The 26,213-nt window shown below is 35.8% G+C and overlaps 1 protein-coding gene across 1 annotated transcript in view; it reads right to left on the bottom strand.

Annotated features, from left to right (window-relative positions):
- Positions 1-26,213, bottom strand: part of SLC26A7 (solute carrier family 26 member 7) — a 269,056-nt gene that overhangs the window by 72,082 nt on the left and 170,761 nt on the right. The window contains exons 9-10 of the mRNA XM_074318598.1: positions 23,760-23,837; positions 22,342-22,437 (exon numbers count right to left, since the gene is read on the bottom strand). Of these exons, the coding sequence (XP_074174699.1) occupies positions 22,342-22,437; positions 23,760-23,837 (174 nt within the window). The remainder of the gene's footprint in view (positions 1-22,341; positions 22,438-23,759; positions 23,838-26,213) is intronic.

The raw sequence follows: 26,213 nt of genomic DNA, 5'->3' as shown, positions 1-26,213 counted from the left end.
ATGATTTTTCTGCATCAATTGATATAATCATATGATTTTTGTCCTTTATTTTGTTTATGTGATGTATCACATTCATGGATGCGTATGTTGAACCATCCTTGTGCCCCGGGGATGAACCCCACTTGGTCATGATGAATAATCTTTTTAATGCATTGTTGTATTCGATTTGCTAGAATTTTATTTAGGATTTTTGCATCGGTATTCATTAGAGATATTGGTCTGTAGTTTTCTTTTTTGTGCTGTCCTTACCAGGTTTTGGTATCAGGGTAATGTTGGCCTCATAAAATGAGTTAGGGAGTACTGTCTCTTCTTCAATTTTTTGGAAGAGTTTGTGCAGAATTGGTATTAGATCCTCTTTGAAGGTTTGGTAGAATTCACTAGTGAAGCCATCTGGTCCCGGACTTTTGCTTTTGGGAAGGTTTTGGATGACTGATTCAATTTCGTTACTGGTGATCGGTCTGTTTAGATTTTCCAGTTCTTCATGGTTCAGCCTTGGAAGGCTATATGTTTCTAAGAACTTGTCCATTTCTTCTAGGTTGTTGAATTTGGTGGCATATAGTCCTTCATAGTATTCTTGGATGATCCTTTGTATTTCTGTGGTGTCCGTGATAACTTCCCCTTTTACGTTTCTGATTTTGTTAATCAGTGTCTTCTCTCTTTTATCTTAGTAAGTCTAGCCAAGGGTTTGTCAATTTTGTTAATCTTTTCAAAGAACCAGCTCTTTGTCACATTAATTTTTCTATTGTCTTTTTGTTCTCTATTTCATTTAGTTCTGCTCTAATTTTTATTATTTCCTTTCTTCTGCTGACCTTGGGTTTTACTTGTTCTTCTTTTTCTAGTTCTTTAAGGTGTAACATGAGGTTATTTATTTGGGAGTTTTCTTGTTTCTTGAGATAGGCCTGTAATGAGATAAATTTCCCTCTTAAAACTGCTTTCGCTGCATCCCAAAAATTTTGGTAGGATGTATTTTCATTGTCATTTGTTTCTATGTATCTTTTGATCTCTCCTCTAATTTCTTCTTTGACCCAGTCCTTCTTTAAAAGTATGTTGTTTAATCTCCATGTATTTGTGTTTTTTCCCGCTTTCTTTTTACAGTTGATATCAATTTCAAAGCCTTGTGATCAGAGAATATGCATGGTATGATTTCAATCTTCTTAAATTTGTTGAGACTGATTTTATGTCCCAATATATGGTCTATCCTTGAGAATGTTCCGTGTACACTAGAAAAGAATGTATAGTCTGATGTTTTAGGATGAAGTGCTCTATAAATGTCAATTATGTCCATTTCATCTAATGTGTCATTTAGGGCTACTATTTCGTTATTTATTTTCTGTTTGGATGATCTATCCATAGCTGTCAATGATGTATTTAAGTCCCCTAGTATAATTGTGTTTTGGTCAATTTCTCCCTTTAGTTCTGTTAGTAGTTGCTTGGTGTATTTCGGTGCTCCCTGATTGGGGGCATAAATATTGATGACTGTTATGTCTTCTTGTTGTACAGTCCCCTTCACCATTATGAAATGTCCATCTTTGTCTCTTGTTATCTTTTTCACCTTGAAGTCTGTTTCATCTGATATCATGATGGCTACACCTGATTTTCTCTGGGTACCATTTGCTTGGAGTGTCAATTTCCACCCTTTCACTTTGAGTCTATGCTTGTCCTTGTAGCTGAGATGTGTCTCTTGGAGACAGCATATGGTTGGGTTTAGTTTTTGATCCAATCTGCTACTCTGTGCCTTTTTATTGGTGAGTTCAGTCCATTTACATTTAGGGTGATTATTGATATGTGAGGATTTCCTGTCATTCTATCTTTAGTTTTCTGGTAAGGCTGTGTCTCCATTGTTTCTTTGCCTTTTGTTGTTGTCTATTATTTCTGTGTGGTGGTATTCTATGATGTTTCCCTCTGTTTCTTCTTTTATTTCAGTATATATTTCAATTCTGGATTTATTTTGAGTGGTTACCCTTAAGTTTATGTAAAAGAAAGTTTGATATTTAGAGTATTCCATTTTCTTCAGCACGCTTACTTTCTCCATTCCCATATTCGGTTCAGGCCTTTACTCTCCCCTTTTTGAGTTTTGTTTGCCACAAATTGTCCCTGTTGATGGTGGTCGAATAGCCTCCTTTAGTATTTCTTGTAGTGCAGGTCGTGTATTAGAAAATTCCCTCAGCTTCTGTATGTCTGGAAAGGTCTTTATTCCTCCTTCATATCTAAAGGATATCTTTGCTGGATATATTATTCTTGGCTCATGATTTCTCTCTTTCAATAGTTTGAATATTTGGTTCCACTCCTCCTGGCTTGTAGAGTTTCTGCTGAAAAATCTGATGATAATCTAATGGGCTTTCCTTTGTAAGTTACCGTCTTCTTTTCCTGGCTGCCTTGAGGATTCTTTCTTTGTCGTTGATTTTAGACAGCTTCAATACAATGTGCCTTGGAGAAGGCCTGTTGGGATTGAGGTAACTAGGTGTTCTATTTGCTTCTTGGATTCGAGGGTCCAGTTCTGTCCACAAATTTGGGAAGTTCTCATCGACAATTTGTTTGAATATATTCTCTGTTCCTTCTCTCTTTCTTCTCCTTCTGGTATGCCCATTATTCTTATATTGCTCTTTCTGATGGAGTCAGAAAGTTCTTGTAAGTTCTTTCATTTCTTTTAAGTCTCAAGTCTCTTTCTTCTTCTATCTGTGTCATTTCCAGGTTTCTATCTTCGATGTCACTGATTCTTTCCTCCATCTGGTCAACTCTACTACCTAAGCTGGTTATTTCATTCTTAATTTCTTCTATTGAGTTCTTAATCTCCAGAAATTCTATTTGGTTCTTTTTAAGATTTCAATCTCTTTCGTAAAATGCTCATGCTGTTCTTTGATTGAGTTTCTGAGTTCATTTAACTGCCTATCTGTGTTTTCTTGTATCTCGTTGAGTTTTTCAGAACTGCAATCTTGAATTCTCTGTCATTTAAGTCACATATTTCTGTATCTTTAAGTGCCTTCTCTGGAGATTTTTCACTTTCTTTCTGAGCTATCTTGTTGCCTTGGTTATTCATGGCGATTACTGGTTTACTATTTCTCTTCCTAGACATCTACAGGAGTGACTTCTGCAACAGGTTGATAGGAAGCGGTCTTTCTTTTGTTTGCCAGTACTTGTTGGTAGAATGTTTTATTATTTCTCCAACTGCAACTTATTTTTCTTCTCCCACACGGTAGTGCTATTTTCTCTGCACTATTCCAACTTCTCACACAATGGGGGGATTCCCTGGGAGACGGGCTTCTCCTCTATTTATAGTTCGTCTAGGTCACAGGGCGCAGTGTCCCGGGGGGTATGCGGAGAGCTTTTGATGTTCCAAAGCTCTTCCAGCTCCTGATTCAGAGCCCGTATGTTTCAGCAGTTCTGTTTACTCCTGCAGGGATCCGCCCAGCTAGGTGGGGTCAGGGGCGGGGTGAGTTGTGAGAGGTGGCCCAGAGCAATGGCGGCGACCACCACCACAGCCGGTCCTGCTTCCACAGGTCTCTCCCCTTTGCCGGAACTAGTTGGGCTGTGAATTTGTGTCTGCGGTACACAGTTCTCAAAATAGCAAATTTTCTGTTGTTTTGATCTGACACTACTACTGTTTCGCTTCTAGCACCGGGCAGGTGGGGGCGGGGCGAGCTCTGGGAGGGGAGGGAGGGGGCGGCTAGTCTCAGTGCCTAAGGCTCCGTTCTCTGCTCGGCAGTGCGGCTTAAACTACCGTTTTCAGCCTTTTTCCCTCAGTCTTTTCTCCGAGGTCTCTGCCGTGAGCGTTGGGTTCAGCCGTGTTATATGCTGTCCCCTCAGCCCTGTGGAGCCCTGGCGGAGCCCTAGCAGTCCGAGTTCTTCCCTCTCCCGCAGCTGCGGTAGTTCCGGGAAGCAGCGAGCTCGGTGCACTGAGCGAGGTCTGCGTCCTGCGCCCGCGCGGCTCCGTCTCCGCGCACTTCTCCCTTTCCTCCTCCCTCCACTCGCGCGAATCTCCCACCTGTAGGTGATTTCAGTCGGTAGTGGGCCTCTTCGTCTTGCCTGTCTGCTGTGCAGGGAGTCCTTTGTGGAGTTTTTGTTGTTCGATTCTTTGTAGATTCCAGGGGAGCTTTACAGAGGCTCACCTCACTCCGCCATTTTTCCGGAAGTCTATACCACAACTTCTTTATCCATTCAGCTATCGAAGGACATTTTGGTTGTTTCCATGTCTTGGCCACCGTAAACAAAGCTGCAATGAACATTGGAGCACATGTGTCTTTATCTCTAAATGTTTTCAGATTTTTTGGGTAGATACCCAGAAGAGGGATTGCTGGGTCATATGGCAATTCTATTCGTAATTCTTTGAGAAACCTCCACACTGCCTTCCATAACGGCTGTACCAGTCTGCATTCCCACCAACAGTGTATGAGGGTTCCTTTTTCTCCACAGCCTCTCCAACATTTGTTGCTATTTGTCTTGTTGATGATAGCCATTCTGACTGGGGTGAGGTGATATCTCATTGTGGTTTTGATTTGCATTTCTCTGATGATTAGTGATGTTGAGCATTTTTTCATATGTCTATTTGCCATTTGTATGTCCTCTTTGGAGAAATGTCTCTTCAAGTCCTCTGCCCATTTTTCAATTGGGTTGTTTGTTTTTTTTGTCTCCTATTTTTTTTCGTTATGTGTTTCTACTTGATCCCTTCCCTATTTGTACTCACAGTTCCTAAACATAAGCCAAGCCCAAAGTTGACATCAAGTAGGGAACATATAAACCCTTGCTCCTTACATTAAACGCGTCAGTGTAAAACATAATTTAGCAGGTACTCAATCACTTCCCTTCTCCCTGATCCATCTGTTAGCCTATCCATTTTGGTGTTGATCCATATTATTAAATTTCTGTAGATCTGACTTTTATACCCACTGTTCAGTTAGAGACTGTGAGTCAGGCTTCTGTTTGAATCTTTATTTCCTCATTACCTCAAAGAGAGTTTTGATCTACAACTGAAAGTAGAATAATTAGTAAATTGTAATTTTTTTTGTAATTAAAGTTTATTGGGGTGACAATTGTTAGTAAAGTTACATAGATTTCAGGTGTACAATTCTGTAATACATCATCTATATATCACATTGTGTGTTTACCACCCAGAGTTAGTTCTCTTTCCATTACCATATATTGGGTCCCCTTTATCCTCATCAATCACTTCCCTCTACCCTTACCTTCTGGTAACCACTAAACTATTGTCTGTGTCTGTGTGTTTTTGTTCCGTCATTTGTTTGTCTTGTTCTTTTGTTGTTTTCAGTTTTATATGCCACATATCAGTGAAATCACATGGTTCTCGAGTTTTTCTGTCTGACTTATTTCGCTCAGCATAATAATCTCAAGATCCATCCAAGTTGTCGCAAATGGTATCATTTCATCTTTTCTTATGGCAAAACAGTATTCCATTGTGCATATATACCACAACTTCTTTATCCAATCATCTATCAAAGGACACTGTGGTTGTTTCCATGTCTTGGCCACCGTAAATAAAGCTGCAATGAACATTGGAGCACACGTGTCTTTACAGATAAATGTTTTCAGATTACAGGGGGAACCTCCACACTGCCATCGTGGCTGCATCAATCTGTATTCCCACCAACAGTGTATGAGGGTTCCTTTTACTCCACAGCCTGTCCAACACTTGTTATTATTTGTCTTGTTGATGATAGCCACTCTAACCGGTGTTAAATAATATCTCATTGTGATTTTTATTTGCATTCCTCTGATGATTAGTGATGTTGAACATTTTTTCATATGTCGATTGGCCATCTGAATGTCCTCTTTGGAGAAATGTCTCTTCAGGTCCTCTGCCCAGTTTTTAACTGGATTGTTTGGTTTTTTGTTGTTGTTGAGTTGTATGAGTTCCTTATATATTTTGAATATTAGCCCCTTATCAAAGACGTTGTTTGCAAAAATCTTCTCCCATTTGGTTGGTTGTCTCTTTATTTTGTTGATGGTTTCTTTTGCTGTGCAGAAGCTTTTCAATTTGACATAGTCCCATTCATTTATTTTAGCTTTAACTTCATTTGCATTTGGAGTCTATTTCTTAAAATGCTTTTTGAATCCAAAGTCCATAATTTTGGTAGTTATGTTTTCTTCTATGCATTTTGTTGTTTCAGGTCATATGTTTAGGTCTTTGATCCATTTTGATTTAATTTTGGTACATGGTGACAGATAGCAGTCTAGTTTCATTTGTTTGCACATGGCTTTCCAATTCTCCCAGCACCATTTATTGAAGAGGCTGTCTTTTCTCTATGGTATGTTTTTGGCTTCTATGTTGAAAATTATCTGTCCATATTTATGTGAGTTTCTTTCTGAGTTCTCAATTCTATCTATACTCAGGAAAGTGACAGGACTGTCCCCTATCACCTCTGCTTTCCAACATAGTATTGGAAGTGCTAACCAGAGCAATCAGGCAAGAGAAAGAAATAAAAGGCATCTAAATTGGGAATAAATAAATAAAAGGCATCTAAATTGGGAACTTTTTGCATATAACATGATGCTATATATAGAAAACCCTAAAGACTCCACCAAAAAGCTATTGGAAACAATAAATACAGTAAAGTTGCCAGCTACAAAATCAATGTACAAAAAAGTCCATTGCATTCCTATATACTAGCAACAAAATCTCAGAAAAAGAAACAAAAAAACCCAATTCCTTCATAATTGCAACAAAAAAACATAAAGTACCTAGGAATAAACTTAACCAAGGATGTGACAAGCTTATATACTGAAAAATGTAAGACATTTTAAAAAGAAGTTGAATAAGATGCAAAGAAACGGAAAGACATTCTGTGATTGTGGAGTGGAAGAATCAACATAGTTAAAATGGCCATATTACTCAAAGCAATATTCAGATTGAATGCAATCCCTGTCAAAATCCCAATGGCATTTTTCAAAGAAATAGAACAAAAAATCATCACATTTGTGTAGAAACACAGAAGACCCCAAATAGCCAAAGCAATCCTAAGAAAAAAGAATAATGCTGGAGTTATCACGCACCCTGACTTCAGCTTGTGCTACAGGGCAACAATAATCAAAACAATCAAAAATTGGCAGAGAAACAGACACATAGACCAATGGAATAACCTGTAAAATTTTCAAAGAAATATATATTTCTGATTTTTCATGTGATTTCTGCTTACATAACTTTTTAAACTTTCAACTTTCAAAATTTTAGATACACACACACACACCTTTGGTAATTTTATTTACATATTTTAGGTTTATTCTATTTGTTGAGTAATTTGGACATATTCTGTCTACTGGGTAATATAGCCTATATCCAGAAAAGTCTGTGCAATAGTCTCACTATAAATGCTATGCTCAAATCAGTCCCTTAGCAACTAAGAGACATACCTGTCAACTTCAACCATAGGAGGCCATTGTCAACCCAATGTCACATTTAATCCTAATGCATCTGCTATATTCATTCACCTTCCTCAGTCTTACTTTTTGCCCACATCATACTACTTATTTATTCCAACTTTTCAACTACCACCTTCATATAGGAGGCTATTAATTCTGAACTATTAAACCATTTTTCAAACTGTCTACCAAACATCTTCAAACTTAGTATGTCCAAATGCAAACTCATTAACAGCAGCCCAAAATCTGTCTTTCCTCCAGTGTTCTCTTTTAGTTAAAACACTAATATTCTTCAAGACACTACAATCAGAAACCTTGAAATCATATGTTACTATTTCTCATTTTCATCTACCTATCTAATTGTTTACCAAGTTTTATCAATTATTAATAAAAAAATTTTCAAACCACACTTTTTTCCAATTCACTGATAATATTCTAGTTCACACTTTACTGTAGTCCCTTCGATTATTCTGAGAGCTTCCTACTTCACTACCAGTTTTGATATCAGCAGTGTAAACTATTTTGCATACTACTGTCAGAATCACCTTTCTAAGGTATAGGTTTAAAGATAACATTTAGATAGTACATTAAAGGTATTTTTATTCCACTCCCCTCTATTAAAAAATCCACCAAAAGTGATTTTTTTAAATGAATATATATGGATTTAAGGTCCAAGATAATGGAATAGTTAAATGCTATGCCTCCTGCTTCCAAGGATCACATTAAAATTACAACTAAATTATAGAACAATCAACCTCAAGAATCATCTGAACATTAGCTGAATGGAAACCCTATAAATAAGGATAAAAAGAAGAGGCCACATAGAGACTAATCAAAGAGGCAGAGACGTCAAACACATTTATCCTAAACCCACAGGTAGTGGTTGAGCACCAGGAGAGACACCTCAGTGGTGGAGGTTCCCCCCCTGAAGTTGGATGGGTCCCAGCCCCACACCAGTCTCCCCAGCCCAGGGGTCCTGTGCTGGAAAGAGGAGTCCCCATGTCAGGCAGGAAAAATCAATGAGAACTCTGTCCACCTTTCCCAGTGAGACGGAAGGCAGCTGGAAACCCAAACATCCTCTTAAAGAGCCCACATACAGACTCATTTGCAAACACTCATGTGGGCTCCAATGGAGGGTCCAGAGAAGGGTCCAGAGGAGGGGCCATTCGAGAGGTGTCAGAGAAATACAGGGAAATAATTAGTTGTGAGGCTTCAGGAGGAACATCCGCCATTGGCCCTATGTGGAGCCTACCTCATGTGTAGCCTATAGGAGGGCTCCATCTTTTCTCTGTTGAACCCTTCCCCAAAGGGCCAAATCTGAGACTGCATTGGTGTGATAAAAACTATGCATGAGCACCACCCTGGTGACTCCTTGGGTCCTGCCCTATCACCAGAGGAAGTCTGGTGCTGTATCACCAGAGGCACTCTCGGCTCGTGGGTGGCCAGCCCTGCCCCATAAGCTCTGGAAGACTTTCACAGTAGCAGATGGCCCATGGCAGTCTGGAGATGGGCAGTCAGCCACAGGTGATGCTGTAGTCTCTCTTGGATGGCCCTTGGGAATCTGTAGGCCTGAGGTGAGCAGTGTTTGGCTTTAGTGTTCTCAGTGAATTTTTGCAAAGTGGTCACAGGCCAGGCACTGCCCTGAGGTGACTGCAATGGCTGGCTGCAGTGTTTTCAGAGCATTTTGAGGAACCATCACAGGTTCATCACTGGTGCAAAACCTGAATCTACATTAACTTTGTAAAAACCACCACCCACACCATGTGATTCTCTGGGACCCTCCTAGCTAGCGCTGTATTTCCTGGGTCACTCTCCACACCTGGTCAACCAGCCCAAACCACGCACCTAACGAGGCCCTTTCAGCGGCTAACCCTTATGGGTAGCTGGAGGGGTCAACCAGCCTTGGGGTGGGGGAGGGGATAGGATTTTTGCTAAGCAGCCAGCCTTGATTCATAGCAAGGCCACTTCCACATGCCTCCACATTCACCAAAAGCAGAAACCAACCACAAATATCTTTGTAGTTACTACCAAATAGCCACAGGCCTGTCACAGGCAAGGCTGAAATTACCTGAATAGGAACCCCTCCAAAGAGACACTAGAAACAACATACACAGAGGCTGGCTTCAGACCACAACAGAGCACTGCCCAATTAGTTCCACAAGCAGAACACCCAAAGGGTGGTCTCAACAGGCACAAGAGCCTGCTGAAGTGAATACCCCTCTAAGAGGTAAGCTACCACACAAGAGCTCATACACGATAGGGATAGCCAGTCAGCCTAAAAGTCAATCCCATCCATTGACACAACAAAAGCAATCAAGGCTCACACGAAACAGGAGAATACACACAACACACACAAGGGACCCTCCTGGAACACAGGTACAGGTGATCAGGAACACTGTGCCACTGGACCAAACAGGACATATATTACATAAGGCCACCTGGCAAAAACTGAGAGACATAGGAGATCTACCTAATGCATAGAAGCAAAGACAGGGAAGCAGCCAGAATGAGAAAACAAAGGAACATGACCCACATAAAAAAATAGGAGAAAACTCCAGAAAAAAGAACTAAATGAAATGAAGGCAACCAATCTACCAGAGACAGAGTTTAAAACACTAGTTGTAAAAATGCTTAAAGAACTTAGTGAGAACTTCAACAAATATATAGTAAGCATAAAGAAGGAAATAGAAACCATAAAAAAGAACCAGTTAAAAATAAAGAATACAATAACTGAATTGAAGAATACACTAGAAGGAATCAACAGCAGATTAGATGAAGCAGAGGATTGAATCAGTGATTTAGAAGACAAGGTAGCAGAAAACACTTAATTGGAATAACAAAAAGAAAAATGAATAAAAAAATAAAGATAGTTTAAGGAACCTTTGGGAAAACATCAAGCATAACGACATCCACCTCATAATAGTATGAGAAGAATATAGGAAGCAATAGATTGAGAACCTATTAAAGAAATAATGACTGAAAAGTTCCCTAACCTGTCAAAGGAAATAAACATAAAGCACAAGAAGTACAGAGGCCCAAACAAGATTAACCCAACCAGCCCCATACCAAGACACATTATAATTAAAATGGCAAAGGTTGAAGACAAAGAGAAAATCCTAAAAGCAGCAAGAGGAAAAAAAAACTAGTTACTTGTAAAGAACCTCCTATAGTACAATCAGCTGATTTCTCAACAGAAACTTTGCAAGACAGAAGGGAGTGACAGGAAATATTCAAAGTGATGAAGAGCAAGGGCCTACAAGATTACTCTACCCAGCAAGGCTATCCTTTCAAATTGAAAGAGATAAAGAGTTTCCCAGATGAGAAAGAGCTAATAGAATTTATTACCACCAAGGCAGTATTACAAAAATGTTTTTAAAAACCCTTCTTTATGAAGAAGGGGAAAGACAAACAAACAAATAAAAGAAGATTAAAATTATGAAATAAAAATGGCAATAACTATGTACCTATCATTAATCACTTTAAATGTAAATGGATTAGATGTTCCAATCAAACAATATAAGGTAGCTGAATAAATAAGAAAACAAGACCCATTCTATATTGTCAGATTTAAAGACATACATAGAATGAAAGTAAAGGGATGGAAAAAGATATATCATAAAAATGGAAACAGTATAAAAGCTGTTATATCAGACAAAATAGACTATGATAAGAGACAAAGAAGGACATTATATAACAATAAAGGGATAAATCCAAGAAAAGTATATAATCCTAGTAAACAAATATTGACTGACATAAGATAAAACTCAGCAGTAACACATTCATAGTACCAGACTTTAACACCTGAGTGACACCAATAGACAGATTTTCCAGACAGAATCACCAAGGAAACAGAGGCCTTAAATGACACACTAGACCAGAGATGGATTTCATTGATATTTTTAGAGCATTGCACCCCAAAGCAGCAGAATATATATTCTTTTTTTAAAAATTAAACTTTATTGGGGGTAGCAATTTTTAGTAAAGTTACATAAATTTCAGGTATACAATTCTGTGTTACATCCTCTATAAATCACATTGCGTGTTCTCCACCCAGAGTCAGTTCTCCTTTCATCACCATATATTTGATCTCCTTTACCCTCATCTACCACCCTCTACCTCACTTACCCTCTGGTAACTACTAAACTATTGTCTGTGTCTGTGAATTTTTGTTTTTCATTAGCTTGTCTTGTTCTTTTGTTGTTTTTGGTTTATATACCACATATCAGTGAAATCATATGGTTCTCTACTTTTTCTTCTTTTCAAGTGCACATGAAACATTTTCCAAAATAGATAAAATGTTAAGCCACAGAATAAGTCTCAATAAATTTAAGAAAATAGAAACCATATCAAGCATCTTCTCTGACTACAATGGTGTGAAAAAACAAATCAATTCCAAGAAAAAAACCCTGAAAATAACACAAACACATAGAGGCTAAATAATGAATGGGTCAATAATGAGATCAAGGAAGAAACCAAAAGATACCTTGAGACAAATAAAAATGAAAATACAATGAACCAAAATATACAGGACACAGTGAAAGCAGTCCTAAGAGGGAAATCTATAACCTATCTCAATAAGAAAAACCTGGAAAAAAAACAACAGTCTAATTTTACACCTAAGGGAACTAGCAAAAGAAGAGCAAACAAAGCCCAAAGTGAGCACAAGGAAGGAAATAATGAAGATCTGAGTGGAAATAAAAGAAATAGAAGCTACAAAAAAAAAAAAAAAAAAAAAAATTCAAAAGATCAATGAAATCAAGAACTGTTTTTTTCTGAAAAGATAAACAAAATTGAGTAAGCTTTAATCAGATTCAACAAGAAAAAACAAAAAGAGAGAGGACCCAAATGAATAAAATCAGAAATGAAAGAGAAGCGACCATGGACAACACAGAAACGCAGAAAATTTTAGGAAAATACTACAACCAACTATATGCCAACAAATTGGACAATCTGAAAGAAATGGATACAATCTTCCAAGGCTGAATCAAGAAGACACAAAAAGTATGAACAGACTGATTACTATTAACGAAATCAATAATCAACAGTTTCCAACAAACAAAAGTCCTGGATCAGATGAGTTCACAGGTGAATTTTAACAAACATTCAAAAAAGAATTAACACCTATTCCTCTCAAACTATTCCAAAAATTTCAAGAGAAGGCTCCCAAACTCATTTTACAAGGCAACTATTACCCTAATTTCAAAACCACACAACGACAACACAAAAAAAGAAAACTATAGACCAATACCCTAAATAAACATAGATGCAAAATCCTCAAGAAAATACTAGCAAATCAAATTCAGCAACATATTGAAAAGATCATACACCATGATCAAGTGGGATTTATTCCTGATATGCCATGTTTGTTCAATACCTGCAAATCAATTCATGTGATACACCACATAGACAAAATGAAAAATAAAAATATTATGGTCATATTGATGGATACAGGAAAAACATTGGACAAAATCCAGCGTCCATTTATAACAAAAACTCTCAGCAAAGTGGGAATAGAGGGAACATATCTCAACATAATAAAGGCAATGTACGAAAAACCCACACCTAACATCATACTCATTGGGGAAAAGCTGAAAGCATTCTACTTAAAATCAGAGACAAGAAAGAAATGTCCACTTTCACCACTTCAGCATAGTGCTGGAAGTCCTAGACATAGCAATAAGATAAGAAAAAGACATAAAAAGGTATCCACATTGGAAAAGAAGAAGTAAAACTGTCATTATTTGCAGTTACTATAGAAGACAACTCCAAAATGCCACCAAAAAAACTGATAAACGAATCTGATAAACGAATTTAGATCTGATAAACGAATTTAGTAAAGTAGCAGGACACAAAACTAATATTCAGAAAATGGTTGTATTTTTATACACAAATAATGAACTATCACAAAGAGAAATTAAAAAACAACCCTATTTACAACTGTATCAAAAACTAAACTAAACTACCTAGGAATAAATTTTAACTATGGAAATAAAGACCTATGCTCAGAAAATTATAAGACACTGAAGAGAGAAATTAAAGAAGACACAAATAAAAGGAAACATATAATATGCTCGTGCATAGAAAAAATAATATAGTTAAAATGTCCATACTACCCAAAGCAATCTATGGATTCAATGCAATCCTTACCAAAATACCTATGATATTTTACACAGACTTAGAACAAATAATCCTAAAATTTATAGGGAGCCATAAAGATCCCCAAATGGTCACAGCAATCATGAGAAAGAAGAACAAAGCTGGAGATATCATGCTACCTGATATCAAACTATACTACAAGGCTATAGTAATCAAAATAGCATGATATTGGCATAAAAACAGACACATAAATCAATAAAACAGAATCGCGAACTCAGAAATAAATCCATGCCTATATGGTCATTTAATCTATGACAAAGAAAGTAAGAATATACATTAAGGTAAAGAAACTTTTTAATAAATGGTGCTGGGAAAACTGAACAGATACATGCAGAAAAATGCAACCTGACCACCTTCTTACTCCATACACAAGAATAAACACAAAATAGATTAAAGACTTAAATGTAAGACCCCTATGAAACCATAAAACTCCTATGAAATATAGAGAGCAAAATCTCAGACCTTACCCTTAGTAGTATTTTTATTGCTATATATCCTTGGGCAAGGGAAACAAAAGAAAAAGTAAACAAATAGAACTACATTAGACTAAAAAGTTAGTGCACAGCAAAGGAAACCATCAACAAAACAAAAAGACAGTCTACAGAATGGAAGAAGATATTTGGCAATGATACATCTGATACAAGTTAATATCTAAAATTTATATATATATATAGTTGGCATATATATGTATATATATATGTGTATATATATATGTGTGTGTATATATACATACATACATACATATATATACATATATATATATATATATATATATATATATATATATATATATATATATATATATATACATATATGCCAACTATACAACTCAACACCAAAAAACTAAACAATACAATTAAAAAATGGGCAGAGGACCTGAATAGACATTTCTCCAAAGAGGACATACACATGGCCAATAGACATATGAAAAGATGTTCAACGTCACTAATCATCAGAAAAGTACAAATAAAAACCACAATGAATTATCACTTCACACCTGTCAGAATGGCTATTATCAATAAATCAACAAACAACAAATGTTGGTGAGCATGTGGAGAAAAGGGAACCCTCGAGCACTATTGGTGGGATTGCAAATTGGGGCAGACACTACTAAAAACAGTATAGAGGTAAAAAAAAGAAGAGAGAGAGAGAGAGAGAGAGAGAGAGAGAGAGAGGAAGAAAGGAAGAAAACAGTGTAGCGGTTCCTCAAAAAATTAAAAATAAAAAAGACAGGAAAAAAATTAAAAATAGAATTACCTTATGACCCAGCAATTCCACTCCTGGGTATTTATCCAAAGAAATTCAAAACACTAATTCAAAAAGATATATGCACCCCTGTGTTTAGATAATTTCATAAAGAAGAGATGGTACATATATACAATGGAGTATTACTTGGCCATGAAAAAGAATGAAATCCTACCATTTGCAACAACATGTATGAACCTAGAAGGTATTATGCTCAGGGAAATAAGTCAGACTGAGAAAGACAAGTACCATATAATCTCACTTACTTGTGGAATCTAAACAACAGAATAAATGAATAAAAAACCCAGGAATGGACTCATAGATACAATGAACAAACTAATGCTTGCTAGATGGGAGGGAATTTGGGAGATGGATTAGAAAGATGAAGGGATTAGGAAGTACAAATTGGTAGTCACAAAATATTTACAGGGATTTAAAATACAGTATGGAGAATATAGTCAATAATATTGTAAAAACTAAGTGTGCTGTCAGATAAGTACTAGAACTTATGGGGGAGATCACTTCATAAATTCTATACATGTCTAAGCACTATACTGTACATTTGAAGCTAATATAAAATAACATTGAATGTCAACTATAATTTAAAATATAATTATGGGATATAAAGTATAGCATAGGGAGTATAGTCAATAATATTGTAATAACTATGTATAGTGTCAGATGGGTAATAGACTTATTAGGGTTATCACTTTGTGAGGTATATAATTGTGTAATCACTATGTTGTTTTATACACATGAAACTAATATAAAATTAAAATTATTATATACGGAGGAAAATTCAGCTTCAATGAAAGAAGAACATGGTCAAAATCCCTAAGTACAAAATACGAGGTATGACAGTCAAGCTCATGAACTCATTCTAGAAAAAGGTACACACCTCATTGCTGAATATCACTACACTCAACTTTGAAGTACTCCCCTTGGGAAGCTATACACTGATGTCAGTACCTAGTTCGTGCTTCAAAGCAATTTTGGAACTCTTTTTCTGGAATGGCCATCAGAGCTGTCATCGTATTAAATTTGATGTCCTGAATGTCATCAAAAGGCCTTCCTTTCAACATTTCCATTATCTTTGGGTAAAGAAAGAAGTCATTGGGGGCCAGATCAGGGGAGTAGGGAGTGTGTCCCAATACAGCTATTTGTTTGCTGGTTAAAAACTCCCTCACAGACAGTGTCATGTGAGCTGGTGCATTGTCCTGATGCACGAGCCATGAATTCTTGGCAAAAAGTTCAAGTCATTTTCATCTAACTTTTTCATGTAGTCTTTTCAACACTTCCAAACAGTAAACTTGGTTAACTGTTTGTCCAGCTAGTACAAATTCATAATGAATAATCCCTCTGATATCAAAAAAGTTAGCATTATCATTTTGACTTTTGATTTGGACTGATGAAATTATTTTTGGTCATGGAGAATTGGCTGACTTCAATTGTACACTTTGAGACTTTGTTTCAGGGTTGTATTGGTACACCCATGTTTCATCACCAGTGATAATATGGCCCAAAATATCATCTTGTCTCTCCAAAAGGTCTTGGCAAACTTCGAGTCTCCTTTGCTTTTGTTCATCAGTGAGCTCCTTTGGGACCATTTTTGCACACACCTTTATCATGCCAAGATTTTCAGTTAAGATTTTCCTGTTTTTCTATCGATGTTCACTTGGTCTGCTATGTTTCTTACAGTCAACTGATGATTTTGATGCACAATTCGATGAAGTTTTGCAATGTTTTTGTCAGTTCTGCTCTTTACTGGCCACCCTGACCTCTCTTCATCAGTGATGCATTCTCTCCCCTCAGAAAAACATGTAATCCATTTGTATACTGCTCTTTTCTTCATGGCATTATCCCCATAAACTTGGACTAACATGTCCTTGATTTCACTTCCACTCTTGCCAAGTTTAACAAGAAATGTAATGTTTGTTCATTCCTCTAATTCAAGCTCAGACTTTCTCATGACGGCACACAAAAACACGCAACAACAATAACGAATGCCATCCAGCAAGACACTGCCACATGTCAAAATGAACACAGCTGTGAGACACTGATATACCAAGGTAACCAAACCTTACTGAGCTGTTTTCTACAGTGCTGCCAATGTAAGGCATGGTGGCCAGTTTGCAAACTTAATTGTCTTTCCTCGTATGGTGTAGACTTGCCAAATACTGTGAAATTTGGAAGATATCAAGGAAGATACTGGAAACCAACAAATTTATCCTCAAAGTTCAATTAATTCTAGATTTCTCCATGAATGTCACAGTTTTGAAAAATCTATATAATAATTTTCTGATAAGAGCTCTAAGTTCTAGGGGACAATCGTGGGCCACCAGAGAAGGCAGAAATGTACCCACATGTTATCTATTTGATACCACAAAGATGAGCAATAAAGTGAAATGCCATTTGTATTACTTACAACCTAGCTTCAAAGGAGACTGATGGAGGTAAGGCAAAGTGAAGAATGGAGAGGAGACAGCAATTGTCATATCACCAGAGAGACTATGATTTATGAGATCTTGTTTTACCTAGTAACAAATCTTCAGATTATGTACCTAAATCAAAACTGTGGGCTGCTCCACCTCACTTCCTACCTCCTGCCCTCCCCACATTATTATTTATATAATGAAATAATTAAGTCCACTAAAATTCATTATAATCATAAAGGAATCAGAAAAGGACCTAGTCATAGAACTGGGGAGAAGGAAGAAAAAAATAATAAAACAGAGACAGCGGGTAGGTTTAGGTATATAATAGACAATATAATCTCGGGGAAATCTCTCAAAGATAGATATGAAGAGTGAAAGAAGAAAAACTATATTAAAAAAGAAAAACTGAAAGAGATAAAAAGCAAGCTGGAAGAATTTAGGAAATGGCTTGAATAGAAATAAAAACATTACAGAGGTAAAAGCCTCATTTAAAGCTAAAAAACAGTATATTGACAATCAGAAATACATAACAAGAGATAGAGTGAATAGTCCAGAAAAACCACACACACAGACACCAAGATAATCATGGGAAGATGTACAGATATGAGGAAAAACAAATAAAATTGACAAATACATAATTCATTAAGAGAACAGAACATAGAAGTTCTGACAATTGAGTTCACGAACTTGTTGCAACAATGTTGCTAACTTTTTTTGATATCAGAAGGACTATTCATTATGAATTTGTACCAACTGGACAAACAGTTAACCAAGTTTACTATTTGCAAGTGCTGAAAAGGCTGAGTAAAAAAGTTAGACAAAAACTACCTGAACATTTCTCCAATAATCCATGGTTATTTTTTTGTTTTTGTTTTTTTCAAATATACATATATATATATATGTATATATGTATATATATGTATATAGATGTGTATAGATGTGTATAGATGTATATGTATGTATATATGTGTGTATATATGTATATATATGTATATATATATGTATATTTGAAAAAACATATTTGATCTATCTTGGAGAATATTCCATGTGCGCTTGAGAAGAACGTGTATTCTGCAGCATTGGGGTGAAATGCTCTGAAAATATCGATTAAATCCAAGTGGTCCAATGTATCATTTAAGGCTATTGTTTCTGTATTAATTTTCTGTCTGGAAGACCTGTCCCTTGTTGTCAGAGGTGTGTTGAAGTCCCCTACTATGATAGTGTTACTGTTGATCTCTGTCTTTATGTCAGCCAATATCTGTTTTATATATTTAGGTGCTCCTATGTTGGGTGCATAAATGTTTACTAGGGTTATGTCCTCTTGTTGAACTGATTCCTTTATTATTATACAGTGCCCATCTTTGTCTTTTAATATTTTCTTCATTTTAAAGTCTATTTTGTCAGAAATAAGTATTGCAACTCCAGCTTTTTTCTCATTTCCATTTGCATGGAATATCTTACTCCAACCCTTCACTTTCAGCCTGTGTGTGTCTTTTGATCTGAGGTGAGTCTCTTGTATACAGCATATACAAGGGTCTTGCTTTCTTATCCACTCAGCCACCCTATGTCTCTTGATTGGAGCATTTAAACCATTTACATTTAAAGTGATTATTGATAGGTACATAGTTATTGCCATTTTTAAATTTGTAGTTAGATTGTTTTCATCTTTCTTCTATTTACAGAAGTCCTTTTAGTATTTCTTGCAATGCTGGCTTGGTGGTAATAAATTCCTTTAGCTTATTCTTTTCTGGGAAGCTCTTTATCTCTCCGTCAATTTTAAATGATAGCCTTGCTGGATAAAGCAACCTAGGTTGTAGGCCTTTGTTTTCCATCACTTTGAGTATCTCCTGCCACTCCCTCCTGGCCTTCAGTGTTTCTGCAGAAAAGTCATTTGATAGTCTTATGGGAGTTCCCTTGTATGTAACCCTCTGTCTTTCTCTTGCTGCTTTTAGGATTCTCTCTTTGTCTTTAATCTTTGCCATTTTAACTATAATGTGTCTTGGTGTGGACCTGTTTGGCTTTATCCTGGTTGGAACTCTCTGCAATTCCTGGGCTTGTATGTTGGTTTCCTTCATCAGGTTAGGGAAATTTTCGGACATTACTACTTCAAATATGTTCTCAATCCCTTGTTTCCTCTCTTACCTTCTGGTATTCGTATGATGTGCATGTTGTTGCGCTTGATGTTATCCCATAGGTCTCTTAAAGTATCTTCATTGTTTTTTATTCTTTTTTCTTTCTGTTGTTCTGTCTGGGTGATCTCTGCTAACTTGTCTTCTAAGTCGCTGATTCGATCCTCTGCTTCATCTAACCTGCTGTTAATTCCTTTAAGTGAGTTCTTTATTTCGGTAATTGTGTTCTTTAGTTCTAACTGGTTGTTCGTTACGATTTCTACATCCTTCTTGATGTCCTCTCTAAGCTCCTTAAACATTCTTATCATCAATGTTCTGAACTCTGTCTCTGATAGGTTGGTTACCTCTGTTTCATTTGGTTCCATTTCTAGAGATTTCTTCTGTTCTTTTATTTGGTAATCCATGGTTCTTGCATCACGACAGTGCACTAGCAAACACGGCACTGTCTCTGAGGGAGTTTTCAGCCAGTAAACAAATAACTGTATTGGAACACACTCCCTACTCACCTGATCTGGCCCCCAGTGACTTCTTTCTTTACCCAAATATAAAGGAAATGTTGAAAGGAAGACCTTTTGAAGACATTCAGGACATCAAAGGTAATATGATGGCAGCTTTGATGGCCATTCCAGAAAAAGAGCTCCAAAATTGCTTTGAAGGGTGGACTAGGTGCTGGCATCAGTGCATAGTTTCCCAAGGGGAGTACTTTGAAAGTGACCACAGTGATTTTCAGCAATGAGGTATGTCGCACTTTTTGTAGTATGAGTTCTCGAACTTAATTGTTAGAGCTTCATATAGATTTGAAAAATATTGAAAGATACATTAGAATAAATTTTGTATGTAATTCTTGATTTTGAGGTTAAAAGGATATGTCACTTTCACAGAAATTTGATACTGGATATTCAACCAAATGAAATATTCTGAAAATATTACCAAACTTCATGGGTAAGAAAAAACCCTCATTGAGCGTCCCTTTAGAAAAACAAACATAAAATAACAAAAATATCATGTCAACATTTGATTTCTCTGCCTTCACTTTCAAGGCCTGAAGATAATGCCAAGTATAAAAAGAAAACAGGTAAATATTTTCACCACGCAGTAACTCAGAAAATATAAACCACATGTGTCTTCTTGAAAACCTACTTGGTGATGACATACAAAAAACAAAGAGATGAACGGAAATGAATAACTCAGGAATGATAACCTCTATTTAAAAAAGAAATTCAAGATAACCACTAAATGCATTTAAACAATATTCTATGTTCTATGACTCAATGAATGATATCATCTCCAGTGATATTCCTAACTGGAAACTTAGAAGTCATTCTAGATGACTGCAGTGTATATGATGAATTTGGTGGTGAGGGATAACTAATGTGATGTTTTTTAGTATTTTCCAAATCTGTTCCCTTCTCTTGAACCTCATGGTCTCAGTTTTGGTTCAAGCCTTCCTCATTTGTTTGCCTGAATTACTAAAGCAGTGGTCTAATTGCTCCATACTTCATAAGTTTGATTTATCCTCCTCAATTTATTTAAATGACCTTTCTAATACATAAGTCTTATCCCTATTTCCTCTTTCAGTGATGCCTCACTGCCTTCAAGATGAAATTTAGTCTTCCTTGCAGGACATGAGCATCCTTTTCCAGTCCAACCCATTCTTCACTTTTCCAACCCTATCTATTCCTACTGCCACCCTCACACTATATGCTCTACCCATAATTTCCTGGGAAAAATCTATTGTGATGTCTCTCTCCTTCAAATATGTATGTGTTCCCTCTTAAGTGATTAAAAAGTTTCTTAGAAATACCTCTATCATAGGATTATCGAATAGCTTGTTAATTACATTTTCACCTTTTTCCATGTGCTATCTCACATATATCACCTTTTAAACATCACCATCCTCCATTAGCTTGATTAATTTTGGCCTGTTGGCCTGCCTAGGAAATACTATTCCTTGAAGTCTCAGTTCATATTTTGGTCCTGTTGTGAGTCTCTCATACCAACCCAGTCCAAATTAAATGTCTCAGCCTTTATTTTTCCCCATCACTCTACCTGTATTTTTGCTTTTAGGTCATGTTGTAGTAGGCCTTGCATATTAAGCTAGTGTTTTGGGGTCTGCTTCCTATATAAACATAAATATCTGGAGAGGGCAAGTATTTCTTTATTCGTTTTTTCATTACCCATGGTACCCAACATTGTACTTTGGTAGGAGCTCAGTAATATTGAGTCTTAACAGAAGTATTATCAAAGTAGACACCAGAATAAAGATTCCCCCAAAATCTGTCAGAGCAAAGAATTTGAAGGGGAGAATACATAGATAAATGCATCTCAGTATGGTAAGTATCATAATAGAGCTGAACAGAAGGTACTCATGAAATATTTCATCCATATTGGAGAGGGACAGAATTCTGGATGTTCTTACATAAATACATTTCTCTAGAGCAAGTTATGTTAAACATTTCTGTTAGAAGCCATACTTCATTATTGTTCAGTGTAATTTAATGTGTTGCTGACCATATCTTTTCAACATAATGATTCTCTCAACCTCATATCATAATTCATGAGACATTTTATATTTAAAATGAAAATGGTCACTATTAAGATGTTCATTGCATATTAATGTAGCATACATATCTTAGCAATTAATGCTGGTTTTTCATACATGTTATAAATGGTCACATCTCTATTAGTCTGTACTTCCATAAAAAGCTTCACTGCCAAAATCAACTTATAATAGAAATTAGGAACCCCCAATCCACTCATGTTAGTTAGCATTTCTTTAAAAGTTCTCAATTCACTAATCAAAATTTGACAAAATTTCATGTCTATTTCTTATAGACATTTCATATTTTAATGCTTTTATGAAGATTCTGAAAAAATAAATGGCAATTTGTAAAGTATTCTAGTCTCAAATTGCTAAAATCATTTTCTGCAAATGAAATTATTAAACTTTATTTTGTAATGTGTTTAAACCAAAGAAGAAAATATTAGGTCAAATTTCTACTTACCCAATTGATTTTATCCACATTCCAGTATTTTTTTAAATCCCAAAACTGTATTAGCATTCCCTTCAGACCCACGACAATAATGCTTGCAAGAACACACTAGAAATAAGAAATAAGTTGATGAAGAAGCAAGATAAAGATTTTAATCTAAATTTAAAAGAGCAAAGGTATTTTTATTTCTTTCTTTGTTTTTAAAGTACCCACTAGAGAAAAGCAATCACCATTTAAAAGACTGAAGTAATATTTATTTTGCTTAGAACTAACCCATTGTTGTACTTCAGGAATATAATATCTTCTTATTTTATTAAAATTTATTGGAGTGACAATGGTCAATAAAACTAACATAGGTTTCGAGTGTACAAGTGTACATCATCTATATATTGCATTATGTGTTCACCACCCAGAGTTAATTCTCCTTCCATCACCATATATTTGACCTCCTCTTCTACCATCCCTCCTACCCCCTTACCCTCTGGTAACCACTTAACTGTTGTCTTTGTCTATGAGTTTTAGTTTATTTATTTGTTTGTCTTGTTCCTTTGTTGCTTTAGGAACATAATATCAATTCTAGAAAATCACAGGGTAAAACTTGTATAATTCTAAAAAGTTAGAAAGAAGGAAAAAGAAAACTAATAATAAGGATAAAGTGTTATAATGTTGTATGTCCTTTTAACTTTATTATAATTATTCACTTCCATTTGTTTGAAATTTGTTGCAAATATTAAAGATTTATATCATGTATTTATTTATAATTGCCTTGTGTATCAATTATGTGGTTTCACCTGAAGATATTTGTAACTCATGAAAAGTGAACTTGATTACTGAAAGAACTTCCAGTGGAAATTATTGAATCTCACTATATGAATGAAGAATTAGAACAAGAAAGGACTGAAACTGTCTCTGGTTCTCTGAAGACCAGGATCTTAACTGCATAACTTGGGTGCCTCAGGCTTATGAAAGGTAAGGTCAACCACTAATACTAATGTTCTGAGTCACTTTGTAAACATATGCCAAAGGTGGCAAGATATATTTCATTCCCTACTCCCTTGCCCAGCACACATTTTCTAACAGCCCAAACTCTGATAAAATTCTTCCCAAGTCTATTTCTTACAATAAAGATTGCCTAGTTCCACCATCCAAATGAGCACAGAATAAATCTAATCCCAACTATGGCATTTTTACACAAGAGCCTAAGAACTGGAAAATAGCCGTGGTGCCCTCCCATTCCTCTCCCATCAAATGTGGTCTCGTTCATTCCACTTCTCCTCCATTCTTCTATTGGTTACACCACATGAATGACACGTGGATTACTAATGAGTGACATATTAGGATAATTGAAGTTACTCTTTTAAGTAATTTTTAATAAACAATGATTCTCATTAAAATTAAACTTAAAAAGATCATGAAAAACCCTACTGTACCATGGGCAGCCAGTAAAGAAAAGGTCCTATTGCATAAATGACTGTCAGGACGAAAACGCAAGATATTAGACAAGCCACCTGTAAAATACAAGACAAACAAAAAGAAAGCCTTGAACTTTTTCTTATTCCAAAGTTATAGGGGGGAAATACAATTCTTAGCTCACCTTGTTTAGAAGAAACAAATTGTTGCACGTGATTATTAAATTGCATACTGTCATTATCTATATTTTGCAGGTGAAGAAACCCAAACATGACAGCTGACAAACTGGTGCAATCAAATTAAGTCAATGATGAGATAAAAGCAACTTCACACAAAGAAATGGGGCGCCACTAACTTTTATTACACATCACAGTAATGGCTTTTTTATTATTTTTTATTTAACAGTGAAAGTGGCATTTCAAGTACAACTCCTTCCCTCACTTCCTAGGGAGTTGTTTATGTAATAACTGAATATGTGACTGGGTTTTTCTGTGCTGAAGATAAATTTCTACTGAAGCATTTATTCTCTTCTTTGGAGTTTTTGGTTAGGAAGGCTCTAGTATGAAGCAGTTATATGAGATTATGGGAGAAGTCTCTTCAGTGAAACAGACTTAATTTTATTAATCCTGAAAATTCATTAGTATCATGTTCTAACCAACTCAACCTGCTGACAGAAGGCAATTCAAATCACATGACTCCTAGCTATGCTCCCTACTGGATAGGGAACCTGATTTCACAGAAGCAAATGTTCATGATTTGATATAAACATTTGGCCCAACTGTCAGCCTGACAGAAGAAAAGAGGGCTTTCACAGATCACAAAGCTGCCTAGATATCATTGTGGAGAAATCAGAGGGAATCTGGACTTTCTAGAATGGCTAACATTAAAAATAAATATATAAACAAACAAGTAATCAATATTTAAATATATAAACAAACAAATAATCAACAATTCAGAGCAACTAGAGTTCTCAGACATTGCTAGTGGGAATGCAGTATTGTATAGCCCCTTTGAAAACAGTTTAGCAGTTTCTTATGAAGTTATTCATACACTTACTGTATATCCCAAAACTATTTAAGAGAAATGAAAACATATACCCATGAAAATATCTATATGTAAATATTTATAAAAGCTTTATTAATAAACACTAAAAACTGCAAATAACTGAAATGTCCACCAATTGGTGAATAGATAAACAAATTGTGGTATATTCATACAATAGAATACTACTTAGCAATAAAAAATAACAGACTATTGATATATGCAACAGCATAGATGAGAATCAAAACCATTAAACTAAGTGAAAGAAGCTAGGCACAAGTTCCTTACATATTTAGTGGAACTCATTTTCAGCACTACCCAGCATATAAAGGGGAAAAAATCCATCTGTGGGAAATAAGTCATTAGGAAAATAAAGATTGCCCATAAAAGAAATTATAGTACATCAAATTGTCACTAAAGTGATCATTTATGAGTAATTGAGATTTCATATAAGAACTTTTAAATTCTTTCCATTTTATACTGAGGAATAGACTGAAGAAATAAAAATGGAGTTATTATAGTCAAGCTGCTAAATTGCTAAAATCAAACAGGTTAAAGTATGAGGAAATGATTCTATTCTTGTTTTAACTAGCCTAGAACTTAAACTTTTGGACTTTCCAGTCCTGCTTCAATGACTAAATATACATCAAACTTTCAGATAACCCTCTGATTACCACCTGAAGGACCAAGGAAAGACTGTTCAGGTATCCAGACAACCTGACATCTATTATCCAGACCACCAGTCATCTAGAGGATTACAATCTCAGACAAATCCTGAGGCTAAGAAGGCAGGACTGATTCTTCTCAAGAATGAGACAAGAAGCCACAGCTTTTCTTTCTTCTTCAGAACCCTCTAGGTATTGCCTAGTTGTGTTTCCAGAATGCAAACCCTATGACCCTTGAATAAATCTTTATCATTTATTTCTAGCAAAACCTCCAGACTCTTTTTGAGTTCATTTAACAATATTAACTAAATGTCTAAAGATAATTTTTTGTTATGAAATCATAACTACTCATATTTCAGTTAATTCTGCATATAGGATAATGAAAAAATCTCTATTTTCTTTGCTACATTCTCAAATATATATGCTGCAGTTTCCTTTCAAAAATGACTCTTTAAGTATATATATCTGGAAGGAGGGTGAGATCACTCACTTTATTTCTAAGTTGTTTTCAAGGAACGGAAAGGTAGGTCAAGAGCTCACTATATGCACAGCTTTGTGGAAAGTAGTGGACTCGCCACAGAGATGGGAAGAGGCAGAAAAAGAAAAAGGGAGAGGCTATTGAGTAACTAAGGCTATATTTAAAAGGCTTTAAAGAAATTGGAAGCAATAAGCCAAATTCTGAAAGAATAAAGGAACATAGCTTGGCAAATTAGCATCCAGAGGCAATCTCAGTATTGCAGAAAAACATGCAAGCTATTGTGCTTGGCT

This window comes from Rhinolophus sinicus, linkage group LG14 (genome assembly GCF_036562045.2).
Source record: "Rhinolophus sinicus isolate RSC01 linkage group LG14, ASM3656204v1, whole genome shotgun sequence".
Taxonomy (NCBI): Eukaryota; Metazoa; Chordata; class Mammalia; order Chiroptera; family Rhinolophidae; genus Rhinolophus; species Rhinolophus sinicus.
Note: the sequence above shows the minus strand (reverse complement) of the source record. Positions and strands in the feature narration are given on the sequence as shown.